This window comes from Syngnathus typhle, linkage group LG21 (genome assembly GCF_033458585.1).
Source record: "Syngnathus typhle isolate RoL2023-S1 ecotype Sweden linkage group LG21, RoL_Styp_1.0, whole genome shotgun sequence".
Classification (NCBI taxonomy): Eukaryota; Metazoa; Chordata; class Actinopteri; order Syngnathiformes; family Syngnathidae; genus Syngnathus; species Syngnathus typhle.
The window spans coordinates 6,959,552-6,984,517 of NC_083758.1; the positions used below are offsets into that span (position 1 = coordinate 6,959,552).

General features: G+C 40.6%; 1 protein-coding gene across 9 annotated transcripts in view; it reads right to left on the minus strand.

Moving 5' to 3' along the window:
- Positions 1–8,615: 8,615 nt before the first annotated feature.
- dock4b (dedicator of cytokinesis 4b) overlaps positions 8,616–24,966 on the minus strand; it is a 44,498-nt gene continuing 28,147 nt past the window's right edge. For 3 of the 9 annotated variants that reach the window (XM_061268378.1, XM_061268379.1, XM_061268377.1), the window contains exons 29-51: positions 24,855–24,913; positions 24,629–24,777; positions 24,345–24,430; positions 23,618–23,713; positions 23,473–23,533; positions 23,300–23,393; positions 22,815–22,963; positions 22,646–22,732; positions 22,461–22,565; positions 22,105–22,246; positions 21,839–22,005; positions 20,251–20,337; positions 17,654–17,830; positions 16,169–16,252; positions 15,149–15,268; positions 14,940–15,061; positions 14,268–14,388; positions 13,579–13,660; positions 12,684–12,796; positions 11,970–12,042; positions 11,025–11,141; positions 10,596–10,657; positions 8,616–10,375 (exon numbers count right to left, since the gene is read on the minus strand). In XM_061268378.1, the coding sequence (XP_061124362.1) occupies positions 9,941–10,375; positions 10,596–10,657; positions 11,025–11,141; positions 11,970–12,042; positions 12,684–12,796; positions 13,579–13,660; positions 14,268–14,388; positions 14,940–15,061; positions 15,149–15,268; positions 16,169–16,252; positions 17,654–17,830; positions 20,251–20,337; positions 21,839–22,005; positions 22,105–22,246; positions 22,461–22,565; positions 22,646–22,732; positions 22,815–22,963; positions 23,300–23,393; positions 23,473–23,533; positions 23,618–23,713; positions 24,345–24,430; positions 24,629–24,777; positions 24,855–24,913 (2,788 nt within the window). In that variant the 3' untranslated portion in view covers positions 8,616–9,940. The other 6 variants (XM_061268385.1, XM_061268380.1, XM_061268381.1 and 3 more) reach the window with 5 other exon arrangements.

The window sequence follows — 24,966 nt, forward strand, 5'->3', positions numbered from 1 at the left end:
TTCAAGTGCGCTAAAGCAAACAGGAAGCGGTTACTTTCAGGTGGCACGCAGAGAAGCACATGCAAAAAAAATACGCAAACAAACACGAGGCTAAAACAACTTGAGGTGGCAGACAGCGCACCACAGGAAACGTAAGCACTATTCGCAGGGGGATCCTATGAAGCAAAAAGAGTCCAACGTCTTTTAAAATACACCCGACGAGGCAAACGTTACCCCGGGCGGCGTGCTAGGCTGCTCGGGTTAATTCAATTTACCGTATTTTCCGGACTATAAGGCGCACCTAAAAACCTAAAATTTTCTTTAAAGCCGACAGTGCGCCTTATAGTCCAGTGCGCCTTATGTATGGACTAAATTCCTAAATTCAAACTGGCCCGGAGCATTGTGTCATGAAATCAAGCATAAGTGGCCTGCTGAAGACTATGAATCATGAATCAAAAAGACTATGGATCATTATTTTGTGATTCTAGAGTAATTTGTTGCATCTGAAGTTGAAATAAAAAAGATAAAATGGAGAATGATTTGATTTGGATTAAAAATCCGACATGATGCATTAATGGTGCGCCTTATAGTCCGGAAAATACGGTAGTTTGATTTCTCGTTATGTGGCCGAACAACTTTTCCGAACGAAACTTTTTGTGGGTCCAATCATAACATTCAGGTGTTTACAGTTTATATTTTCATTTTCACACAAATGGTTCACACCAAGCGCCGCGATGCTGAAAATAAATAGTGCGAGAGAATATGCTAAAGCGTTTTAAAAGCAAATATGGAGGAGAAACAATGGCTGTCACCAAAAGTAAGTGTTAAAGATTGCAAGAATGCTTCGCGTTAACTCGTCTCTCTTCACTTGCACCATCTGTAGCTTTGTACTTTGTGTGAGCTATGTGTTACTTTGATTTTGTGTCGACTTGAATCACTATAATGGTAAAGTTAGTTTAATTTTTTTGTTTGTTAATGAAAAAATGGGAATAGGACTAAAAATATGGAATACTGAAAAAACATGGAATGATGAGGAATAAATAAAATAATAAAATGAAAATAATTTAACAATTAAATAAATAAAATAATAAAACGAAAATACGGAATACTGAAAAAACATGGAATGATGAGGAATAAATAAAATAATAAAATGAAAATAATTTAAGAAAATTAAATAAATAAAATGAAAATCATTTAAAAAAAATAATATTAAATAAAATACAAAATGATAGATGCATTCACACGATTAAGCTAAAAATAGCCTCAAGTTGTCTGCGGGAAACAAGATGTGTACACATCTGTGATTGCTTGTTCGCGGATGATGTGGAAATGCGCACTATGTACACACTCGGGTCTTCAGCTACTAAATATTTCATTTGCGATAAACATTGCAGCCAAAAGACATCAAGCTGAGTCAGACCACGAGAGATAATGACAAACTGGGTGAGGAAGGTTAAACCAATGTGTGGCTTCATTTAAATGACTTCCTGTCAGATTGCACATGTTTACACACCCATATGTGTGTGTGGCCAGTTCACCTGACAGATGAGAAACAGGCCTACCAGGGAGCAATTTCCCCCAGTCTGTTACCACAAGCAGCGGCGAACAATACCCCGCAGCCCGCCAACTTCATTTGCGGCCATTTTCTCTCATTTTTCGTGGCAAAGCACAACACGGCGCCGCCGCGGCTCCCCGTAGTGGGCCGGTGCACGCCTGCAAAAGCAAGATTGGTTGAAGCAAGCTCACATGCTGTTTCTAAAGATGAAGTAGCCTGGAATTCTCCCCTGGCCTCCATTTTTATCGGTCATGTTTCTTAAGAGGGACAAAATGAGCCAGACGAGGCAGGTCACGACCAATCAGATGGGTGACATGGCATTTATTTATGATTATTGATTTGATTTGACTATTTATTCTTACTTTTACTTCTCAAAACTCCAAAATATGTGTGTTTTAGGGTCTTGGCTTGCGCTCACCTTCCAAACACCTGGCTGTGGCCGTGCTGAATGGCAGATTTCCGAAGCTAATACACATCAGGAGCATTAGTATGCCTCGAAGGAGCCGTGTGCACTTTGTCAAGAGGAGAGGTGGTGATGTAAGGTTGGGGGGTGGGGGGTGGGGGTGGGGGGTCCGGGATAAATGTTTGCAGTTTGCTCACTGACCTGGAGCGCGCCATCCCCCCACATAGTAACACAGTGCCCCCTCTGGGCTGGAAAATGACCGCATAGACAGTATACAATATACAGCACTGAGTTTATCCAGGAAGAGGCACTTCTATTATATACCTTACCTTTATAAATATTATATAATATTAATATAAAATGAATATATTTTAATGTTATTATTAATCATATATGTATGTGTGTAAATAAATATGATCAATATTTATATTATTTTATATTAAATAAAACAAATATTTATTTGTGTGTGTAATAATAAATATAATGAATGTATATATTATTTTATATTACATTTTAAAAAATCATTTAAAGAAAATTTAATAAAATGTTGCATTCAGAATGTCTTCATCTTACAATAGCGTAAAAAAAAAAAAACATTTGTATTTATTTTCAGGTTTCATTGCACGTTATGTCGTGAAGTTGTATCCTCAGTTAAACTCATTTGTAAAAATGGCAAATGGCAGTGCATTTGATTTAGATTTTCTTTCTGGAACAGGAAGAAAAAAAGTCTCTGTTATGCTATAAGCACTCCTTGGAACGTATCCTTGGAAAAAGATTTGAACAGAGAAGAAAGGAAAACAACTGGCGTAATCTTGTTTGGATAAGACAGATAGTTATCCAACGGCTTTGCTCCAATATTTAAATGAGTCCGATTTTTTTTTTTTATCTCGCCTCGGGGAAAGTGGCATATTCTCCAACTTTGGTATCGGTAAAATAGTAACATATTGATTGCATGTAAAAGTAGATATGTCATACATATTTTCCTCAAGCTCCTTTTTGGTACTTTGTTTAGTTTACCTGACCCTTGTGCCTCTGACCCTTTGGGTGCGTACACATATTTGTGTATATGTGTGTTTGTAACACTCCAGCTGTCTCTTCACATCCATCCACTCTGTGATGACTGAACTTCACAGCGCATCTTTGCTGCGAGCGGATACCTTCAGGGCTCCACCTAAACAGACATTTCAAACAAATCCTTCCTGGCACCGGACCCAAAGATGCACACAACGACGGAAAACACACACCCATTTCTCCGTCGATCGAGAAAGAACAATCTTAGTGGCTTTTTCCGAACATCGTAGTCACTCCAATTGAACGGATACAATTCATCACTTGTGAAATCTGCAAAGAGATGGATAGCTAAATAGCTAGCCAGAAATTGTAAATGGACCAAGTGTATGCTATACAAATAGTACCGTATTTTCCGGACTATAAGGCGCACCTAAAAACCTAAAGTTTTCTCAAAAGCCTTATATAAATGGACCAAATTCCTAAATTTAAACTGGCCCGAAGTATTGTAAAATCAATCATAAGTGGCCCGCTGAAGACTATGAGTCATGAATCGAGAAGACTATAGATCATTATTTTGTGATTATAAAGTCATTTGTTGCGTCTGAAGTTGAAATAAAAAAATAAAATGGAGAATTTGGATTAAAAATCCAATCGTTAATGGTGCGCCTTATATAAGGACAAAGTTTTAAAATCGCTCATTCATTGAAGGTGCGCCTTATAGTCCAGTGCGCCTTATAGTCCGGAAAATACGGTATTTACTATCTAGTATTTTGAAATGAGAATAATACATAGTATTGAGTTAATGTTGAGTAAAGTATTTTTATTTATCTATGTTCCGCTTTCTCTGGATAACGATCTAGATTGAAGCCCGCAAGACATTTCTAGCTAAGCGTTACAAAAAAATTAAGGGGATTTTGCATTTTAAGTGCTAATAGGCACACATGAGCTCGCAGCGTGTGATGTTTGCAAGTACACCACAGCTCGTAGTGTCAACCTGTGACTTCCCAGACCTATTAGAGCATTCTCAGAAAGGATGTGTTGACAACGCAAGGATCGGCAGCAGTTTTTTTTTTTTTAACAGCCGCCTACCGTTGGCGGTTTCCGAGGTACCTCGATGGGTGGCGGGAGGGAAGCGGGTGGGAGGCTGCTTGCAATATGTCACGCTTGTACAACCCGATATCTCCCGTGATGAATACGCATCATAGCACTACAAATGCCGAATGTATGTCTGCAAAATAAATCACAAAGGCCTTTGTCCTATTGAAATGGATTCTATTTTTTATGATAGAGTTTTTGAATTTTTTTAAAAATTATTTTTATTATAGATTTTCGCCTTCCTGTTTTACTGTATGAATGCTATTTTGACAAGAATTAAATTATCTCCGGGAGGTCGACCAATCGGCACGCAGACTAATTTTAGCTTCACAACAAACTGCAGCATCACAGCCTGCAGCCACTGGCATTAATTGGCCACCCGTCAGGAGAACACAAACACGCACACACACAAGTGATCTTTGCACTTGCTGATCTCTTTGTGGTACCGCTGCGTTTCTCCCCAACCTGAACAAAAGTGAAAGTTTTCCCTTTCATTTGACTCGTCTGTGTCTCTAATTGGAACGCGCGAGGTCAGCCGCTGCTCCACTGGAAAAGACGTCGACACCAAAAAAGAAACAATTTTGTTTAATTAGGCTACCTTACCTTTTATATAGCTGTAATTTAAAAACTGTTTTTTTTTTCATTTTTTTGCAGCTACCATGCAGCGTGATGGCTCTTTCATTGCTTGCTAACAATCAAGATTCAAGAGTTACATCACCTACCAAGCGTAACGTTCAATTTTAAAATGTATCGCCCTTAAATCGTTTGAAATTTGCAAAATAAATAACATCTTAGATTGTGCATTGGGATTGCACAAAATACAATTAACATTCGAAAGGTGAGCGTCTCCAAGTATTGAGCACACGACTCATTCCGTCTCGTTCGTCATGTCAGTGTTTGTTCAGCATACGTATGTCTGACACACTTTGGGTGAAAGCTCGCTTCGCATTCTGGTTCTTTCTTTTGGTGGGGAAAAAAAGATTATAAGAAAATGATGAAAAAGCTAGTAACAGAAAGGAAAGATGTGTTTCGTCAACATTTCAACATACACTAGGTAGAGAGCCAAAATGGGCATTTGGCTGGAATGAGTCCAGTCAAAGAAAGACCCCCCCCCCAAAAATGCTTGAGCCAATAGTCGATTTTTGTAATTCCAGTCAAATCACAAAAAATAAAAATTCAATGTCTGCAATTAAAACACATATGAATGATACTACCGTAATTTTCGGACTATAAATCGCGTTTTTTTTCATAGTTTGGGTGGGGGGGCGACTTATACTCCGGTGCGACTTATAGTCCGAAAATTACGGTATATATCCCAATGGTGTCAAACTCAAGGCCCGGGGCCACATCATGTTATGTGGCCCGCAAAGACAAATTACAAATTGTTGTGTCGCCTATACTATATAAAATCCAAGGCGTTGACAGTCATCCCGGCCGTCCGAGGGAATCTACAACTTTGACACCCCTGCTCTATATTGTATGATCTGCTAGCATACACGATTAGCATCATATTTGGATTATGTCGGCTCACTAATGTGAATGCAGACACATGAGCTCTCCAGACTGGAGGACTAATATTGAGCATGACTGAGATGCCGATCCACTGTTGCCGTAGCAATGACAACCGTGCTATTTTCTTCATCGCAAACCGTGTCAATTTAAATATTCTTGTACTTAAACCTAATTTGCATTTTAAGGGTTTATCCTTTTCACATGCTGGCAGTTAAAGTGTGACACGACGCCACGCACAAACACCTGCGTCCCTTCATCTCCGCCACCCGCCGTTTCGTGTCTTCTCACCAAGGGCCAAGATGGCAAACAGGATGTTTTCCTTTTTGTAGCCTGCCAGCTAATGTCACTGTGCCATCGGCCTCAATTCTACCATCACGCACACGTACTGCGCTATTGTTGTGCGGCCGGCGACCGGAGCAGGCCGACATTTCATTATTTCTATACCACCAAGGAGATGATGGCTAATGTCAGGTACTATGTTGGTTGTAGGTCTCACTCCTTCCATTTTTTATGGATGTCGGAGCAACTACTTTGAATTCAAAACACAAAAACTTGCCTTTTAAAAAGACATTTCCACAATGTTATACTTAATGAGCATTTCCAATAGCAAGAGAGCAAATTAGAAGCTTGTAGGTGGGGGGAAAGGAGAAACAGAAGCACATTAGCGAGCACTAATCACATTGCCATTTAGACCAGAATTGATTTCACTGGAATGAGAAGGACTCTTGGCTTCGGGGTCTCAACCGGGCTGGCGTCATCATTGGGACCTCATGGTTTTAATTCGATAAAACGTGACACTTTCGAGGAGGGCGATTAACGTTAGGGAATAACTTGTCAACGTAGTCACCAAAACCCGTAAAGTAACAATCAGTTCGAGTACCATGGAGAGCTCCAGTTATTCTCAGGTATTTTTGTGTTATCGTAAAACTTTTGGAATGAAAAAAAATAATGACAAAAATAATCAAATGACAGAAATGACTAATAATGAAAAAAAAAAAAAAAAAATGAAGTGAAAAATGAAACTGAGAGAGTTGAGAGACCCTCCAATCTGGTTTTACTGTAAATATGTCGCACTCAGTGGGAATGTTGGTAAAAGACAGCTAGCAGCTGGTGCTTAGCGGGCCCCGGCTCACTGATGAAGACGGATGGATTGGGCCGCAGCCCTGACGCGGTATGCCACCGACGCCCTTCCCAACTGTCTCCCCATCCGCTCATGGACGACAAGCAAGTCTGAATTTATTTAATCCCCTTATTCCAACACACACACAAATAACATGACCTAGTTTTTTTTTTTAGATATGAAAAATGCACAAGGTAATCTATAGGTAGCTAAGTAATGATTAGATGATGACAAATGGAAATATGAATCATGGAATTTCTTACCTTTCCAAGTTTTAATGTCATTGCAGTCTTCTCTTGATCTTCTAATCACATTAGGTGGCAAATGAGTTCATTTTGTTTTCAATAGTTGTCAGACATTGAGGATTTTGTTTTTACTTGGACCAGCTTTGACGTTGTCCGCCATCTTGGGGAACCTCATCACTTCAGGTGGTGAAATTTCCATTGAGCCAATTGAGTTCACCCTATCCATTTTTTTTCAGACAATGAGGTTCAACATCATCTGCCATTTTCTTCAGGATCTTAAAAAGAACTTCTAATATTTCTATGTTCAGTTCATAAATCAAGGGGCATTCAACACATGGTTGAATTGCTCCTGGTTTCCACTAACATCTTTCCTGCGCACAAATATATGTCATCTAAGCCTCCCCCATTCACACAACATCATTTCCCCGCTGCCTCTTTGTCTTGATCTGCTTTCAAAATGCACGGAACAAGCTTGTCTTCTTTTACATTTGGGGATGAAGCAACAGAGGACTGGCGCCAGTCAAAAAATCCTCCTCGCAACACCGTTAGAAACAAGCGGTGGTGTTTGAAGCTGGCAGGTGGGGGCGGGAGGGACCCCAATAATATGCAAGGAGAATATAGAGCAAGTCTGTGAGTGGAAAAGTCAGATAAGACATTTTCCATTGTCCCTGGAGAGATTTGGAGAAAAAAAAAAGAGACAAACACCTTTGGGGTTCTCTGTGGTTGTGTGTTATCCAAAATGTACCCGAGGCAGCCGTGACTAAATACCCAGCGCTGTTTTCCTCACACCGCTGATCATTTCGTATCATTACTGGCTCTAAATGGAGGATATTTTGTGCTTTTATAATGGTGCTGCAGAAACATCACGCTAAATGTAATGACTACCCTGCAAAAACTGCACAATATTTACAGTATAGTATTTAGAGTATATATATATATATATATATATATATATATATATATATATATATATATATATATATATATATATATATAAAAAATATATATATATATATATATATATATATATATAAAATATATATATATATATATATAAAAAATATATATATATATATATATATATAATATATTTATTTATTTATTTATTTATTTTGGGGGGAGTTTACTGGGGAATTAGCGCCCCCTTGTGGCTTTTTGTCCGGCGATGTGATACATTTAAAAAACTCAAATTCCTGGAGATTTGAATAATAACTTTTTTTTGTTTGTTTTTTTAAATCCTCTGCAGAATGAAAACAAAGAATGGATTATGGATATTTGATAGAAATGTACACTACCGTTCAAAGGTTTGGGGTCACAAAATTGTTTGGGTGACCCCAAGCTTTTGAACGGTAGTGTATATATTTATTTAGATAATTATTTATAGATTATATATATAATCTTCTGTGTAAAAAATCTTATAATATATATGTATACTTATATTCATAGATTATATATAATCTTATACAAATATAAGATATAATTTATAATATTTAATTCATAATATTTTATTATAATATTTACACTACCGTTCAGAAGTTTGGGGTCACCCAAACAATTTTGTGACCCCAAACCTTTGAACGGTAGTGTATTTTCTTTAAGAAATTCATTTACACATTTTTTTGGCTGATGGCTCTTATTACAGTTTTTTTTTTTTTTTAAGTACTTAATTTAAATTAACCTAATAACACAACAAGCAACATTTCCAGTGGGCAGTTTATTGAACTTGTAAATGTGTTAGGCGTCATTAAAGCATGACCTTTTATTTTTCTACACTCACAAAACCCATAAAAGTTTCCACATTTATAATAATAATCATTTGCTGCTTCAACATTACATTCAAAGCTGTAAATCGTTATAACTACATTTTGTTAAAAACACAGTATTTACATAAATTGCAATACACTTTTTTTTTTTTTTAATATTTGGCTTACTTACATTAATCTCATCACATAATTTACAGTTTCTCCAGAACTGATTAATAGAAATATTTCATGTAAAAAAAAAAAAAAAGAAAATTCACAACAACTCATAAAACAACTACAAAATTGAGACGTACAAACAATACTAAAGCTAATCCCCTCCCCTCCCGAACCCACTCTCAAAAATGCATCACTGGATTCATAATTTAAGAATATTTGATACTTCATAATACTTTTTCATTTCCTTAGTGCGGTCAACAATAATCGACTTTTTACATTTGATTTTGATTACTGGGAGAATACGAAACAGTATTTATCGTGATAGCATCAGAGAATTGTGCTTAAAATGACATTTGACGAGTGGATTCGAGGACTTGGGGGCGGGGCTTCACTAATCACCTTTCAGAGTCTTTGCTGAGTTGAGCATTTCCTTGGCTTCTTGGCACTATTTGAAGGGGCGAAGAAAAAAAGTGTTCCGTTGTGCATTACACTTTGGCACAATACTTGTGCCCCATCCGTTTAAGGTCATGCAATGTGGTCAAGGACAAGTCCAGCCTCTAAAGCATGCAAAATGCCAATATTTGCCAATGCGTTTGGTCCTATTTCGGTCTCCATTGTAAAAAGTGCAAAGCTGATTGGGGGAGGGAAAAAGTCTACAAAGGGCAGCGGGTTGTGAAGGAGACGAAAATATTTGCTGGTCTTCAAACAAGAAAGTTAAAAGTCAATTTATCGTACCGTTGCTCATGTGGATATGACTATTTCGATTTTTTTTAACTACACTTTCATCAAAGTGCATGCTCTTTTTTCAAGCACCATGTTAGCCATACAGTGTACAAATGTACAATTGTTACAAAAAAAAAAAAAAAAACGTGCAAGATTTCCAATACTTAAGGCAAAACAATTCTCATACAGTGTATGTGAAATGATAACGCCTATCAAAATTGTCCTTTAAAGTGTAAGCTATATAAAAACTTTTGAAAAACTGCCTGTCTTTTATAGGAGTGGAGGTACGGAAGCTGGGAAAAAAAAAAAAAAAAAGAGTGCCCAGTAGAAAAGTGCAAATAATGCCAGTGTGTTTCTTCCCGCCACATTCCCGTCTTCCTATAGCTGGGACACCTTCCGGGGCAGAGGCCTCGGCCTGGGGACGCGAGGGTCCGAGGTTCCGTCCAGCTTCATGCTGCACGTGCGCAGCTGGTGAGGTTTAGGGGGGAGGGCGGGAGGGTCCGTCTGCGGGGGGATGGACAAGCTATGGGGCAGCGGCACGGGTCTGCTTCGCGGGTTGTTCCTCTCGTAGACGCTGTAAGGCGGCGGCGTCTTGTTTTCTCTTCGCACGGGTTCGTCCGGGCCTGGCGTGGTGGCCATGGGCGGGGTGGGCTGCTCGCCGGCGGGCAACTCTGTCCCCGACGCCTCGGACACGCTGCAGCGGCTGAGCGAGGAGATGCCGCTGCTGTAGCTGCCCGAGAGGACGGGCGAGTTGGACACCAGGCTTGTGGAGTGGCACTCGGTCGGGGACGGGGTGAAGGGCGGCATGGTGGCCTAGTGGAGCGGGACGCATTACCATTACTTCTTCCTGTTGTCAGTCCTGACTTAATCCAATTAGCTTTATAGCGAATGGAACCGCAGGTTGTCGCCGATTTACGAGCACATTCTGTTACCATCCGTCTTAATGTAATTTAAACAGCGGGTGCTACTGTCTTCGAAATCCGCTGCCGTGTTATTTACACTCCTCTTTAAAAAAAAAAAAAAAAGAACCAACCTTTTGCGGCGACCTAGACATGGGAATAGGAGACTGCGACCTCATGTTCTTCGCCGAAGAGCCTGCGTGGTAGGAAAGCAGAGGCGGTGAAACCGAGGCCACATTGAAATGTTTTTTTTGCGCCCACCAGCGCCGTGACACAGCGTGACTCATGCAAACATCCACACATGCAGCTCAGAGACGAGGGGGGCTTCAAGCGTGAATGAATCAAATGGTTGCCCGTGTCGTACGGGCCCTTGGGGCGGCCTTAAATGCTTTTTAGACATGAAACAGCTGCTGTCGCCTTTTGCAAAAAAAAAAAAGGGCGGGGGGAGAGCTCCAGCATCGATGTAGTACAAATCCAGGGTAAAGACGTAAATAAACGGCACGATTCTCAAATGGGACCGGTCAAATAAATATACATGGGAGGTGGCAGTCGGAATGGAATACCTGTGTACGGTGGCCTGGGAGGGATGGGAGGGACTAGCAGCTTGCCAACAGGGTCAGAGAAGGACACCACGCCCTCTTTGACGCTGTCCAGGCTCCAGCTACTGGGCGTGGGTCGCACTTTTGACGGCACACGGAGACATCAACATCACCATGACAACCACAGCAAACCAAAACAACAAAAATGATGGAGGCATGCACGACCGTAACAATCATGCGTGTTGAGACGACTGCGTCAATGCAAATATGAGCATGCTAAGGGAACATTGGTGAAAACAAATAATATAATTCATTTTATTTTATTTAATTTACATATTCATTTATTTATTATTATTATATTATAATATAATTAATTTTATTTTATTCAATTTACATATTTATTTATTTATTATTATTGTTTTTATTATTATTATTATTATACTGAATTGAAAGTAGAATATTCCATAAACTCATTTCTCGACGTTTCTGTGAACAACACGAGCTAACTCGAGGTATCCGCAATTAGAACGTGTCATCTCCACGCAGACGATGTGATCGCAAGTTTTTCCGCAAATTGTCACACTTCAGTTCTTTGGCGTTAATTGCGCCGTAGCGTAGCTAAAGGTGTCAAGTTACCATATTGCGGCGGCACTTCCTCATTTGCACGCGCTAACGCAGCAAGGAAACAATTATTTGGGGTAGTTGCCAGAGGGGTAAAAAAAAAAACATAACCCGGGGCTTTGCTGATAAATGTGAATTCATATTTATGAATTCCGCACACATCAGTCAACAAAGCCTGCAAATGTATGAGTCACGCAAATCCCCGCTCTAATTAGATATCTGGCTTCAAACACAATAGCGGTGACGTGCTCGATACAGTCGGGAAACTCTCAAGTCAACACTCGAGGGTCATTCCGAGAAACCTCGCTAGCTTGACGACGTTCTTTAAAGTCAAGTGGCGCTTTTTACCTTTGTCTGGGGCCGAGAGGTTGGGGTCACTGCGAGGTAACGTGGTGTCCCCTATTTGATGAGGGGCGGCCCTCTGCGGACACACAAAAAAAAACATTCAAGATGGCGCCACAAAAATGTACACTACCGTTCAAAAGTTTGGGGTCACAAAATTGTTTGGGTGACCCCAAACCTTTGAACGGTAGTGTATATATTTATTTAGATAATTATTAATCGATTATATATCTAATCTTCTGTGTAAAAAATCTTACAATATACATGTATACTTATATTCATAGATTATATATAATCTTATACAAATATAAAATATAATTCATAATATTTAATTCATAATATTTTATTATAATAATATTTACACTACCGTTCAAAGGTTTGGGGTCACCCAAACAATTTTGTGACCCCAAACTTTTGAACGGTAGTGTACATCACTAGAAAGAAAAAAAAAATCATCCATATTCCATTTCTTTCACAACCTGTGTGCAGGTGAAGTATGAGTGGGAGGTGAACAGCCTTTAGATAGCAAATACATATGTCGTTTATTTTCCTTTCTAAATAAAAAGCCGCCGCCAAGGCTGAAGTGCGTACGCGCTCGGCCTTCGCTGTGAAAAGCGGCGTATTCTTTCCGAAAGTTCTTTTTCAATCACCTTAATGAAACATCAGCCAACGCTGAATTGCTGCTAAATCTTTCAAAAGGACTGGAAAATATATGTTAACCTGCGCAGGGTCCAGAGGGTTGGGAAAGATGGCGCTGACGGGTCTCTCTCTCGGCGACAGGCAGGCGTTGCTCTCTCTGGAATGCTTGTGTTTCTCGCCCATCTGCGGCGAACCTGCAGTGGGGGGGGGGGCGTTCAGACTGTTACACGCCAAGATCGGAGTCCAGTCCCCGAACCGCAACGGGATAAATAGTTGGAGTGGACGGATGGTGCGACATTTGCCGCTTGGCTCTCAGCCAGACAAGAACACACAAGCGATAAGTCACAACGGGCGGCGCCCGCCGCCAGCTGCCCGCCGACGGCGAGAGTCCACGCGTCCATAAATGTCGGCGTATATTCACTCTTTTTATGATTTGGATCAGGCTGAAATATAGCGTGATAAGAGTAAAGGCGAGAGAAGATCTTAGATATTCAGCTGAGACTGTAATGAGGTCGGTCCAAGAGGTTGTCCCCCTTGTGCTCCGTGTTGCCCGCTTATTATTTTTCGTTTGGCATTCCTTCCATCGCTCACTTCGGAACTTTTCATTCTCCAACCTCCCTCCTCGTAGTTAATGTGCAACGTGCGGTCCGGGCTGTCTATCGCCGCCAAAGCGGGATGACAACGTTTCCTATACGTGACTTGAAAGACAAAAAAAAAAAATCGACCCAGGCGATATAGAACTCGTTTTGAAATATTTTAAAAAGACAATACAAATTGCAATATCTCGATTTTTCTTTTTTCTTTTTTTTTTAAGTGAAGACAATTTTAGTAATGACACAAAAAGCGGGCCACATCAAATGATTTGGCGGGCCAAATCCGGCCCACGTGCCTCAGGTTTGAAACGAATGTCAGTCGGCCTATTCAAAGGGTGACAAGTATGCCGTTTGGTGACATGGATCAATTCGTGGAGTCTCACCTCTGGCACTGGAGGGCGCTGAGCTGGTGACATTGGGCGAGGCGGAGTGGTTGGAGCTCAGGCTCGAGGTAGACGGACTGGGCTGGGATGAGACACAAAGTAGGACGTTATCACCGTGAGCCATCAAACCGCTGTTCTTCTATCCCCGCCATTGATGAGTCGTGCGAGAGAGAGTACGTCTGACGTCAAAGCCAGGCCAAAAAAAAAAAAGTACAAAGTCAAAATGGCTCAAGAGGCTTTAACGGGCATGGAGTGGCGCTTGAGCTCCTCCTCGCCTGGTGCCTGACAAGAGCTTTGCTTTCAAAGGAGGACACGACTGCGGGGCTCAGCGGCAACTGCGTTTGGTCCCAACTAACAAAATGACGACAAAATGAAAAAAAATTGGGGGGGAAAAACTAAAGCCATGGTGCAACATGAGCCTACAATTGCGACAGTATATGTGCATCCATGGTAACCGCTGTCAAAAAAAAAATCAAGGCAGTATAAAAAAAATTAATTAATAAATAATAATAAAAAAGAAAAAATCATTGTCAAAAAAAAATTCCAGGCTGTATAAAAAAAAAAAAGTTAAAAATAAATAAAGAGCATTTTGAGCTCTCTTATTCCCTCAGACATGAATTTGAAGCTTTTTTTTATTTCATTGCGTTTCAAACTCAACGACTCGACCTTCGCCCGGTGCGTTCAAGTACCTGCATGTTGAAGACTTCATCCGAGCTCTCCGACTGCCCCGTGATGTTGCTGACCTCGTTGGACGCCTGCGAGGACAGCGAGGACGAGGAGTAGCGGTTCACCGCCGGGTAGCTGAGGAGACTGGTGGGGATGCAAAAAAAGTGTCAAAATCCCAGAAGGAACAATCAATAAAATCCGATGTTGAGCTATTTTGGAAACTCACCAGGATGCAACAAGAGCCGCACAGAGAAAGAGGAAGAGAAGAAAGACAAAAATATAAATGGAAGGAAAATGGAGGTTGGCTTGAAATGGCTTATAAATATGAATTTCCGTGTCAAGTATGTGCGCCGCTGCCTCCTGGGATCAAACTGCCGAGGCAGAATGTCATGGCAGGGTCACCCAACACGTCAACACACGTTTGAGGTGATGATTCCAAACTAAAAATTTTAATTTAGAATTAAATTGTATTTAAAATACTGCAAATCTGAGGGACTTTTTTTTTTTTTTAGCAAATGACATTTTTATTTTAACAATATAGTAACTGCTGATTTTACCTTAAAAAGTTCTCTAAAAATGTAAAAAAAAATATATAATAATATAAATATAATGATAAAAATATAATAAATGTATATAATAATTTATATAATATAAATAATAAAAATAATGTATATATGGTCCATGGGTTTGGTCACCTTCGTCTGGCGACCCCTCGGGTGCCATCAGGGCTGATAATGCTGGGCACCGAATTCCTACATGTGCGTGGGCTTCCATTGGTGAAGTGCACGGGGCTTGCACGCACATAAGGCGGGAACTCCTGCATTTGGGGCACAACCCCAAAAAATTCAAGCTGAAACACTTTGAATTTCCCAACAGAGGCCTCTGGCATAGAGGCGCTACCAACCTGTATGCCCAGACTGGATTTCATCAAATGAAACTGGTCCACTAGCTTCTTGTGCAGAGGCCTCATGTCCTGAGGTACGACCTTCTCGTGCACAGCCAGGCCGTATTCCAAAATATGCGCCTGCAAAACAAACACAGGCCTTGTATATTGGGTTGTTAAAACCTTCAGGGGACTTAAGCATGCAGCTGTTTCATCATTCCCTCTGAGGACTTTGTTCAACTCTCCCCCCCTCTAAAGTTTCTGCCAAAGAGGTCATGACGATGTGCAGTCAAGCATAGCGAGCTTCTTTTCTCCTCCTTCCTGCCTTGTTTGTTTCTTGTCCCCGTGACCTAGCCGTCCTCCCCTGTGGCCATTCTTCAAACGTGTCTGCCGCCTTTGCCAGCCGTCTATGTTTCATATTCATATTCAACATAAGCCTCCTCACGCCAACAGATGTGTCCTGCTTTTGCACCTTTTTTATCGGAGCAATTAAACATCCAAAAGGGGCGGATGTCAAGGTTCGCGAGTTCGCTTGTTTTGTTTGGATGCTAACCAGCGTCGCTCTCCATGGTGCTAGTTTTGTTTTTCATTATTATTATGAATAAAATAAATAAAATAATCCAGCGTGGCTCTCCAGCGTCAGCTTGTTTTGTCTGGATTCTACCCAGTGTCGCTCTCCATGGTGCTAGTTTTGTTTTTCATTATTATCCTAAATGAAATCAATTAAAAAAAATAATAAATAAAATAATAAAATAATCCAAAGTGACTCGCCATGGTGCTAGTTTTTTTCTATTATTATTATAATAAATAAAATAAATTAAAAACTAAATAAAATAATAAAATGTTGCCTACTCGTGTGGAATTCCGGAAACCTAGCACTAGCATCACGTGATTGGCCGACACGTGAACAAATTTCGCCTCACATGAGAGAAAGCAATGCTTATTTTTTATTCAAGCTGTTTTGTTTGTGTAGGTGGGAACGGGGGATGTTATATATAAAAAAAAAAAAACTGACTGTAGCTTTAATCTACTCTTACCAACCTGTTCAAACATGAGTTCTCTCAAGCGTCCGATCTTCTCCCCGTCCTCGGGGTGATTCATCACATAGTCCTTCACAAAAAAGGCCTGTGTGAAGACAAAACATCTGTTAGGCACAAACAGGAAACAGCAGGACGTTTTATTCCCCCCCCCCGCCCCCCTCCTTTACCTTGTTATCTGAATCCCCTGGGCCGACAGACAAAAATAAAGTTTTAAGAGCAAACTGACAAAGTAACAAACAATGGTGCAGTCTCCTTTTTCGTTGTTCTACCATGGATTTTTATTCATTTATCTATTAATTAAACAAGTGCCTGTTAAAAAGCAATAAAATAAAAAATCTCTTTTTGTTCTTCTAAATTAACTTATTTACTTACCTATTAATGAAACAAGGGCTCGTTAAAAATAAATCAAATAAAAACAAGCTAGATTTGACTTGATTGGGTCATACATATCAATCATTAACGACGAAACATCAAAAATAATAACTGAAAAGAGGCAGCGAAAATAATCAATAGACCTTGAGCTTTCATGGAAATTCCGAGAATTGCGTGACTAGTGAGCGAGTGGCTCAGTCAATCATTTGGAAAAGTCCAATTAGAACAAGGAGGAGCTGAAATAAATAAGACAGCATCCCCTCCGCAACCTCCCAAAAGGGACTTGGGCTCGAATTAAAGCAATAAATCTGAATATTAATAACCGCAATGTTGCCTTCGTTTGTCGCCGAACGAACCTCCACAGCTGTCAATCGGAAACGCGCTGGGGAAATTAACCGAGGCTGGGCGGTGCTTGCCGTGGGCTTGATTCAATTTCCTGCAGCAAAAGAAGCCCTCGTGCAAACGCCGCTTATGAGGAAAAACTACTTCACTCAGTGTAAACATCTACGCGGAGGCCGCTCCGGCTCGACGCAAACACCCGCCCCGCTCAAGTGCCTCTCCGTGGAAAATGGGTTGCTATGCGACACGCTGCGCCAGTCCACTCACAGCGTCGAGGGCGGAAAAACATTTTCGAGATGGTCTTTTTCTTCCGTTTTGTTGAAACCACGGCAACTGACTTATTTATTTCTTTTTTTAACTTTTGATCTCGATACTTGAGACAAAATGAAAGCAGCTCCATCATCCATGCGGTCACTATTTTTTCAAAATATTTCCAAAAACATTTTTAAAATATAATTATAATTTTATCAAAATATTAAATATTTCAAAAATATTATATTTTATCAAAAATTTAAATATTCTCACCCTTTTTTTGCACTTCATTTTTATTAAAAAAATGTTAATTTTGACTCGTATTCCTGATGGCGCACACCAAATAAACAGTCACCAGGTTGAGCATTTTGTTTTCCCCAATTGAGGTACTCAAACAGCTCAAGGACTCGTTTCATAGTCCCAGCCTCCATGACCGCCCCTTCATCAAACCTTCATCCATCCATTTATCCCGCACTTAAACCCACCCACGCATCATCATCATCATCAGTCATTCCATCCGTACCTCTTGGTAGCGGGCCAGGCCCCCGTTGACGGCGGCGTCGATGACACCGTTGAGGCACATGGTGAGAGGGTTGACGTTCTGCATCTGACGACTCTGGCACTGCGTGATGAGCGTGCGCAGCTGCAAGTTTTTGTTCTCGATGACCTCGATGGCGTTCTCCAGTGGACTCACCTCCACCTGCAATCACAATTAAGATCATACTCAAATTGCAAAAGTCTACACCCCCCTGTTCAAATGCTACGATAAATCATTTCAGAACCAGACCCATGAAATTCAATTCAAGTCGACTTTTGTGATTTTTTTTTTTTTTTAAAGAAAAATAAATATCAAGCTGAACTCAAGTTGAGTCTTTCCCCAGGTAACTCTTAACAGTGCAGACTTAAGTCACGTGACTCAAATCTCTTATTATATGCCAGCGGTTAGACCAGGGGTGGGCAAACTTTTTGACTCGCGGGCCGAACTGGGTTCTAAATTTGGACCGGAGGGCCGGACAAGGAGCAGATGGACGTAGGCGTTGTGTGAAGTCATATAAGCGACCTGTAAAGGTCATTGCATAAAAGATCTTGGCCTTTAGTAGGTAGTAAAGCATGGATATTCCAAACAATTTTTTTGAAAACAAATGCATTTATTAACAGCATTAAAAAAATAATAATTCACTAAAAAACTGCTATCAGTGATTCTCATAAAATACGACACTGTTATTATGAATAACAATCTCCATCACTTCAGTGCCTGCAGGTCAGATTAATGAAAGATGTTTATCTTATGAGATCACATCAAACGGCAAACATTCTGACCAAATATATCATCTTGAAGAATCGGTGAAAGCATACATCCAAATAAAGTAATCAAAACAGCAACACGGTGAGGGGTATCTGAAAATCAGAGCAGAGTTTTAACTCGCAAACACCTGGTAACAGAGGTGAGGAAACGGGAAACACCTCCTTAAAGTAAGCCTTAAGAACTTTACAGGTTAAGATTAGTCGCAAATAGGTGGTGCATCAATGTCCTTGAGCATCCTGCATTGTTTGAAAATGAGAATGGTCGCTAGTTTCAATCCCTGCTATGTGTACAAATCATATTCAAAATGCATTTTTTTACAATAAACTTGAGAGCCTCCCGTTCATTTTCAGTGGGAACAGTGTTGTTGGTCTCCCTTTTTTGCTAGTGCGTCATAGTCTGGAGTAAAATTTGTTGTGGCAATTCTTAGGCGAGATCCGAGGTGTTGGTCCGTTTACCTTGATTTGTGACGGGTTGATGTTGATGTGGCTGAACGTCACGTCGCGTACGTCGAGCCAAATTGTCCACTCTTTTTTAACATTCGGCACTCACTTCTTTTTTTCGGGCCACTCATTTTAATGGAAGGATTCCAGGGGAAGATTTGTGGGTGGCTTTAGCGCAAAACTGCATCTGAAAGCTCAGCGCGCGAATTATAGGAATGCTGTCGTCAAAGCCCACGCTCTAAATTCGGGACTGATACGAATAGAGCGAGAGTGCGCCAAGTCCGTACTACTGAGTACGTACACGCACTTGTGAGTGTGCACCGAGCTTTCTGACACGGCTTCCGGTAGTAAATGCGCAGCACCGAGCTTTCTGACACGGCTTCCGGTAGTAAATGCGCAGGCGAACGCTTCGCCATCTACTGGGAAAACGCAGTCATTGCAGGCAAAATGACCAAAAAAAAAAAGTTTAATAATACAATTTGTTCAGGGTTGGCGGGCCGGATTAAACGGTCCCGTGGGCCGGATGTGGCCCGCGGGCCGTAGTTTGCCCACCCCTGGGTTAGACCGAAGTTACTTTTGGGCCTCTCGGGCGTAGTCGATGGAAGCTATCAATATCCTTAATGTGGCCTTTTCGATGGCAAACAACAACTTGGACTCAGCAAATTGAAGTCAGCAATTACAGGAGGTTCTTTAACGTGCGATCGCGTTGCTAATTTCCAATTTGAGCTCAGCGCGCCTTATGCTAATTGCTAATATGCGTCTTTCACCGTTTTTTTGGGGACATTCTGCGGTTTAAGCATTGGCCAATGGCGGCGTGTTGACTTTAAATGCGCGGTTGCAGAGTGATTACAGTCGTTTCAATTAAAAAGCCAACTGCCTGCGTGGAACCAAGGAGTCATTTGCGGGCCACAAACCCGACACAATGCACTTAAAGACGATAAAATGCCTTTCATCACCTTTTTTTGTAATCTTTCAATTTATTGTGTGTATAAAAAGCACAGCGGCTTGGAGGATGACGTGCAAGAGATAATTAGCATTGGGTCATCCTTGAATAGGATGCTAAAAAAAAAAAAGCTTTTGTACCGATGCCTTAATCCTCTTTAATAGAGCTTTTGCCAGCATCATATTTGATATGCTATTGCACCAGCGAGCTGTCATCACTGCTTTCGTAATTTCACACCACGCTCTCAAATGTATCGACACAGAAATATGTTTCCCGAAGATTTGAAAATGGTTGTCTGTCATAAAAACAAACAAAATTAAATATTGGATGATTACATGCAGCCAATATGAGATTATTGTTGTCCAATGCAATAACTCGGATCAATACGGGGGGCTGTGCTTTAAATGTCAACCTGCTAAAATTGGACTCACCAGATCTCGTTTATCCACCTCGAACCACCGCGAGATACCGGGAAGACTCTGGACCAGTGTCAGGGTGGTCCTCTCCACCCACAGGCTCTGCAACAGCACCCACCGGGAATCATTTACACACACACACGCATTAGGAAACACACTTCTCGCCGGCCAAGCGTCCACTTAAAGGAGTAGGTCATATGTCACGTCTTATATCTGCGACCATCAATTGACATCGCGGCACTTAGCTCGCCGGCTAGCGTGCTCGTCAAAATGCCCCGCAAGGTCGCTCTGACAGCAAACCCGAAGATGCTATAAAAGCAACGGCGACTGTAAAAATAATGGAGATCGTAAAAGAGGCGAAAAATAATTGTCAATCCAAACTGTATTTATCAATCATGTATCGCAATAACAGTTGAAAATGATTTTTATTCGTCATTTTATTGATTTATTTAAAATTCTAGCACGTCTTGCTCAAGGACACTCCAGTAGCGAGCCCCGCCGATCGATGATGAAGGAGCCACTCGCCGACCCGCGTGACCTTCATCGATGTTGTGCTTTATTTAAGTCCATGAAAAGAAGACGTTAATACCGTACGGCTTACAAATATAAGCGTGACCTTTGGGTATTTTTCTCCAGCCTGGATAAAATCATTTTAGCTTCATTAACTGTTGGAACGACATCATGTGAGCTCGAGTAGCTTTTGATGAACGCTAAATAAGATAACGTGCACAGAGATGGTCGTGCGGGAGTTTCAAGTGTGTGCACGCTCATCGTTGCTAAGATGTGCATGACCGTTCCATACTATAATTAGTTCGACAGGACTCTGGATGAATAATATATGTGCAATATACACACTCATTAGTATCTGTGTATACTATATATACACTACCGTTCAAAGGTTTGGGGTCACAAAATTGTTTGGGTGACCCCAAACTTTTGAACGGTAGTGTATATATTTATTTAGATAACTATTTATAGATTATATATATAATCTTCTGTGTAAAAAATCTTAATATTTATGTATACTTATATTCAAAGATTAGATATAATCTTATACAAATATAAGATATAATTTATAATATTTAATTCATAATATTTTATTATAATAATATTTACACTACCGTTCAAATGTTTGGGGTCACCCAAACAATTTTGTGACCCCAAACTTTTGAACGGTAGTGTATATATATATATATATATATATATATATATATATATATATATATATATATATATATAATTATTTGTTAATTATTAAATATAAAAATATATTGTTATTTTATATATATATATATAGATGTATTTATATATTTAGATAGATAGATAGATAGATAGATAGATAGATAGATAGATAGATAGATAGATAGATAGATAGATAGATAGATAGATAGATAGATAGATAGATAGATAGATAGATAGATAGATAGATAGATAGATAGATAGATAGATAGATAGATAGATAGATAGATAGATAGATAGATAGATAGATAGATAGATAGATAGATAGATAGATAGATAGATAGATAGATAGATAGATAGATAGATAGATAGATAGATAGATAGATAGATAGATAGATAGATAGATAGATAGATAGATAGATACCTTGAACTCATTCTCCTTGTCTTTGGTGCCCTTGTGAAAGGGCCGATCGTATCGAAAGCGCCAGATGTGATTGAACTTGTAGAAGCTCTTGATGTTGTCGGGCACGCCGTCCCGCTGGAGCACATCCTGGCTCTCGGGGATCGGCGTTACGGCGTAGATCTGCAAGTCTGGAAAGGTCGCCCGCGTGTTAAGGGGAAAAAAGCAATTGGACCAAAAATATTTGTTCACATTTACGGAAATGGTTGCAAAAGAGAGAGTTTGGATACACTGCGCGTCGGCCTGGTAGATGGTCTGGTCCGGCTGGTTGACATGCTGCATGGCGATGGCGTGCGGGAACTCGTTGAGCATCCGTTGCTGGAAGGCCTCCAGCCTCTCGTAGTCGTGGCCACGGCACACAAACTCCTTATTCTGAGGCGGCGGCGAAAGGCAGTGTGGGTTTAGTTTGCCACCTGCTGGTGGTACGCTGCTACTGCACAGGACATTAGCATTGGAAAATCCAATTCTCCTTTTGGGCGTGTTACTTCTTCAACAACTCAGCAGGACAAATAAATATATATTGATGACATCACTAGTAGACGTGGAGATAACTTTGGTCATACTCTACTTAAAGCAAGTGATTTACCCGTAAGAAAAAAGGGAACTTCTTTCCGTAGAATCCCACCCTGAAGAATTCCGGCTCAAGCCTTTGCTGGTCCATGATCTTGTCGTACAGCGACGCTTCCATCATCTAACCCAGAAAATTGTAATGCACGAAAAGGCAATTAAGAAAAAATTATTATTATTATTTGCCGTGGGTTTCTTTCTCACCCTCATCTTGCTGAGGTTCCTGTAGTCATAGTAGGACTCGTACTGGTCGGCCAATTCTCGGCACAGGATGATTCCGTTCTCCCAACACTGATGACACCAAAAACAGGATTTATTTGGACGGAAAGTTCCCTACGGAATTCAAGGTCAACGCTGGCTTTCCGCTCCTCACCTTGCCTCTGTCAAAGTTCTGGACAATGGTGAGGTGCAAAAACTCCTTCCGCTGCCACTCGCTCTGCATGGGGTAGTTGAGGAACTCTCGCAGGGGCCTGTCCGACCACTCCAGGAGCTCGTCGTACAGCAGCAGGGTGTATGACGCTTCTGTATTGGTTAGGGGCTCGGGGTTATTCTTTGACAAAGTCTGGGCTACACAACTAACTGATGAATAACTAGTAAAAAATGGTTCAGATATTTTAAAAATGTAAATAAAAATGATCATAAAATTATAAATAAAAATTGCTCTATTTAATATATAATGATATATATTCATATTTTTTAAAGGTAATTAATAATAATCGAGTCATAAAAATTGCTCTATTTTTTTAAAAGTGAAGACGAATTTGTCAATGGGGCCACATAAAATGATGGGGCCCTATCTGGCCCCTGGGCCTTATGTTTGACACCAGTGGTGTCATAAGTAAAACTTCTGGTGGTTACCTGTGTAGTTCTGCGCTTTGAGGTGCAAGTCATATAGCTTGTGGATGTAACGGATATACATTTCCTCCTTGTTCAGTTCTGTTTTGTAGAAGTTCTGCACAGCCATAACAAACCGGATGTCGTTTTTGAAAATCGCACAAATCCAAATTCCCGTTTTTCGCCATTGTACTCACCAATAAGCTGACGGTGCATCCTATTTTCTTGCCGTCCACTTCCCCGAGCTTCATGCAGTCCCTGTGACAAAATTTAGCATTTTTGGTTAAATCGACTGAAATTAATTCATTGAATATAAATTTTGAAGCCAGGGTGACCTTTCACCTGTAATCCAGCAACCTCTCCATTAATCGGGTGACGGTGGCGATGAGGGAGATGCCGCTCTCCCGCCACGTTTCCCGCTCGATCTTCTTCAGCAAGCTGCCAAAAGACGAATGAGGTTAAAAAAAATAAAATAATGCATGCGATAGAAAGACACTGGACCCAACTGAGGAGCATTTTTGGACTCACAAACGACAAACCGAGAAGAACGTCTTACCTCGGGTACGGACCAAACAGAGGAATTCTACTCCAGGCGGGAAAGCATAGGCGGGATAAATTAATACGATTAATACCGGCACGCATGCACACTCGGGTTAGTTTTGGGGTTAGTAGCGCTTTCAAAAAAAAATAAAAATACGTGTCAACGGCTCACTAAGGAGGACTCAAGGAGAAAATTTGGAAAGAAATGAGATGTACACGCACATTAAGCATGCAGGAGCACAAACCTGGAAAGACAAGGACGGAGTGGACCAAGACTGGACACGGTGTGTGAATATGCAAAGTGGAGATGAACTCTGACCCCCCCCAGTCACTCACCTTTTTATTATGGACTCATAAATACACCTTGAAGTCATTCAAAGCTAACAAAAACTATGTGTTTGTTTCGAGCAGGGCTGATTGGTTGCTAGGATACCAAAGCCATCTTCTCACATTTGTGAGGACCTTATGATTCTGTTTTGAATCGAAACGCCGCATGTGGATCGGTCATAAATAAATTCGTCCAACTCACATGCTGTTGAAGAGCTCCCTGTACGTCTCGTCACCTTTGCCTTCTGACATCAGGCTGTCCAGTTTGTCGATTAGCTTTGCCTCCACCTATGTGAGAAATAATTAAATTAAATTAAATTAAATTAAATTAAATTAAATTAAATTAAATTAAATTAAATTAAATTAAATTAAATTAAATTAAATTAAATTAAATTAAATTAAATTAAATTAAATTAAATTAAATTTAAAAAAGGCAAGATTGAGTTTCAAGCCTCAAACTTACAGCTTTGCAAAGTCGGAGTGTACCTGTTTAAAATTGCCGCTACGTCTCTGCTCCCAATCCATCATGTCGTGAAAGATGGGGATCATGACGTTCCTCAAGTCGGGCTGCGGCACGAGCGTCACCTCCAGGAACGGACCGATCATCGCCGGGATGAAGTTCAACTTGTGCTCCCCTGGAGACGTGCGGCAAAAAAATATATTGAATCCAACTTTGTATATTTCTACTGTCGCATTTCTCCAATCAGCTCACCTAGATTCTGCCACATGCTGAAGATCTCACAGCCCATCATCACCCTCATGTCGCCATACCTGCACGGTACAAGAACACGGCGTGACGTGACGTCGACGTGCCCACTTGTAAT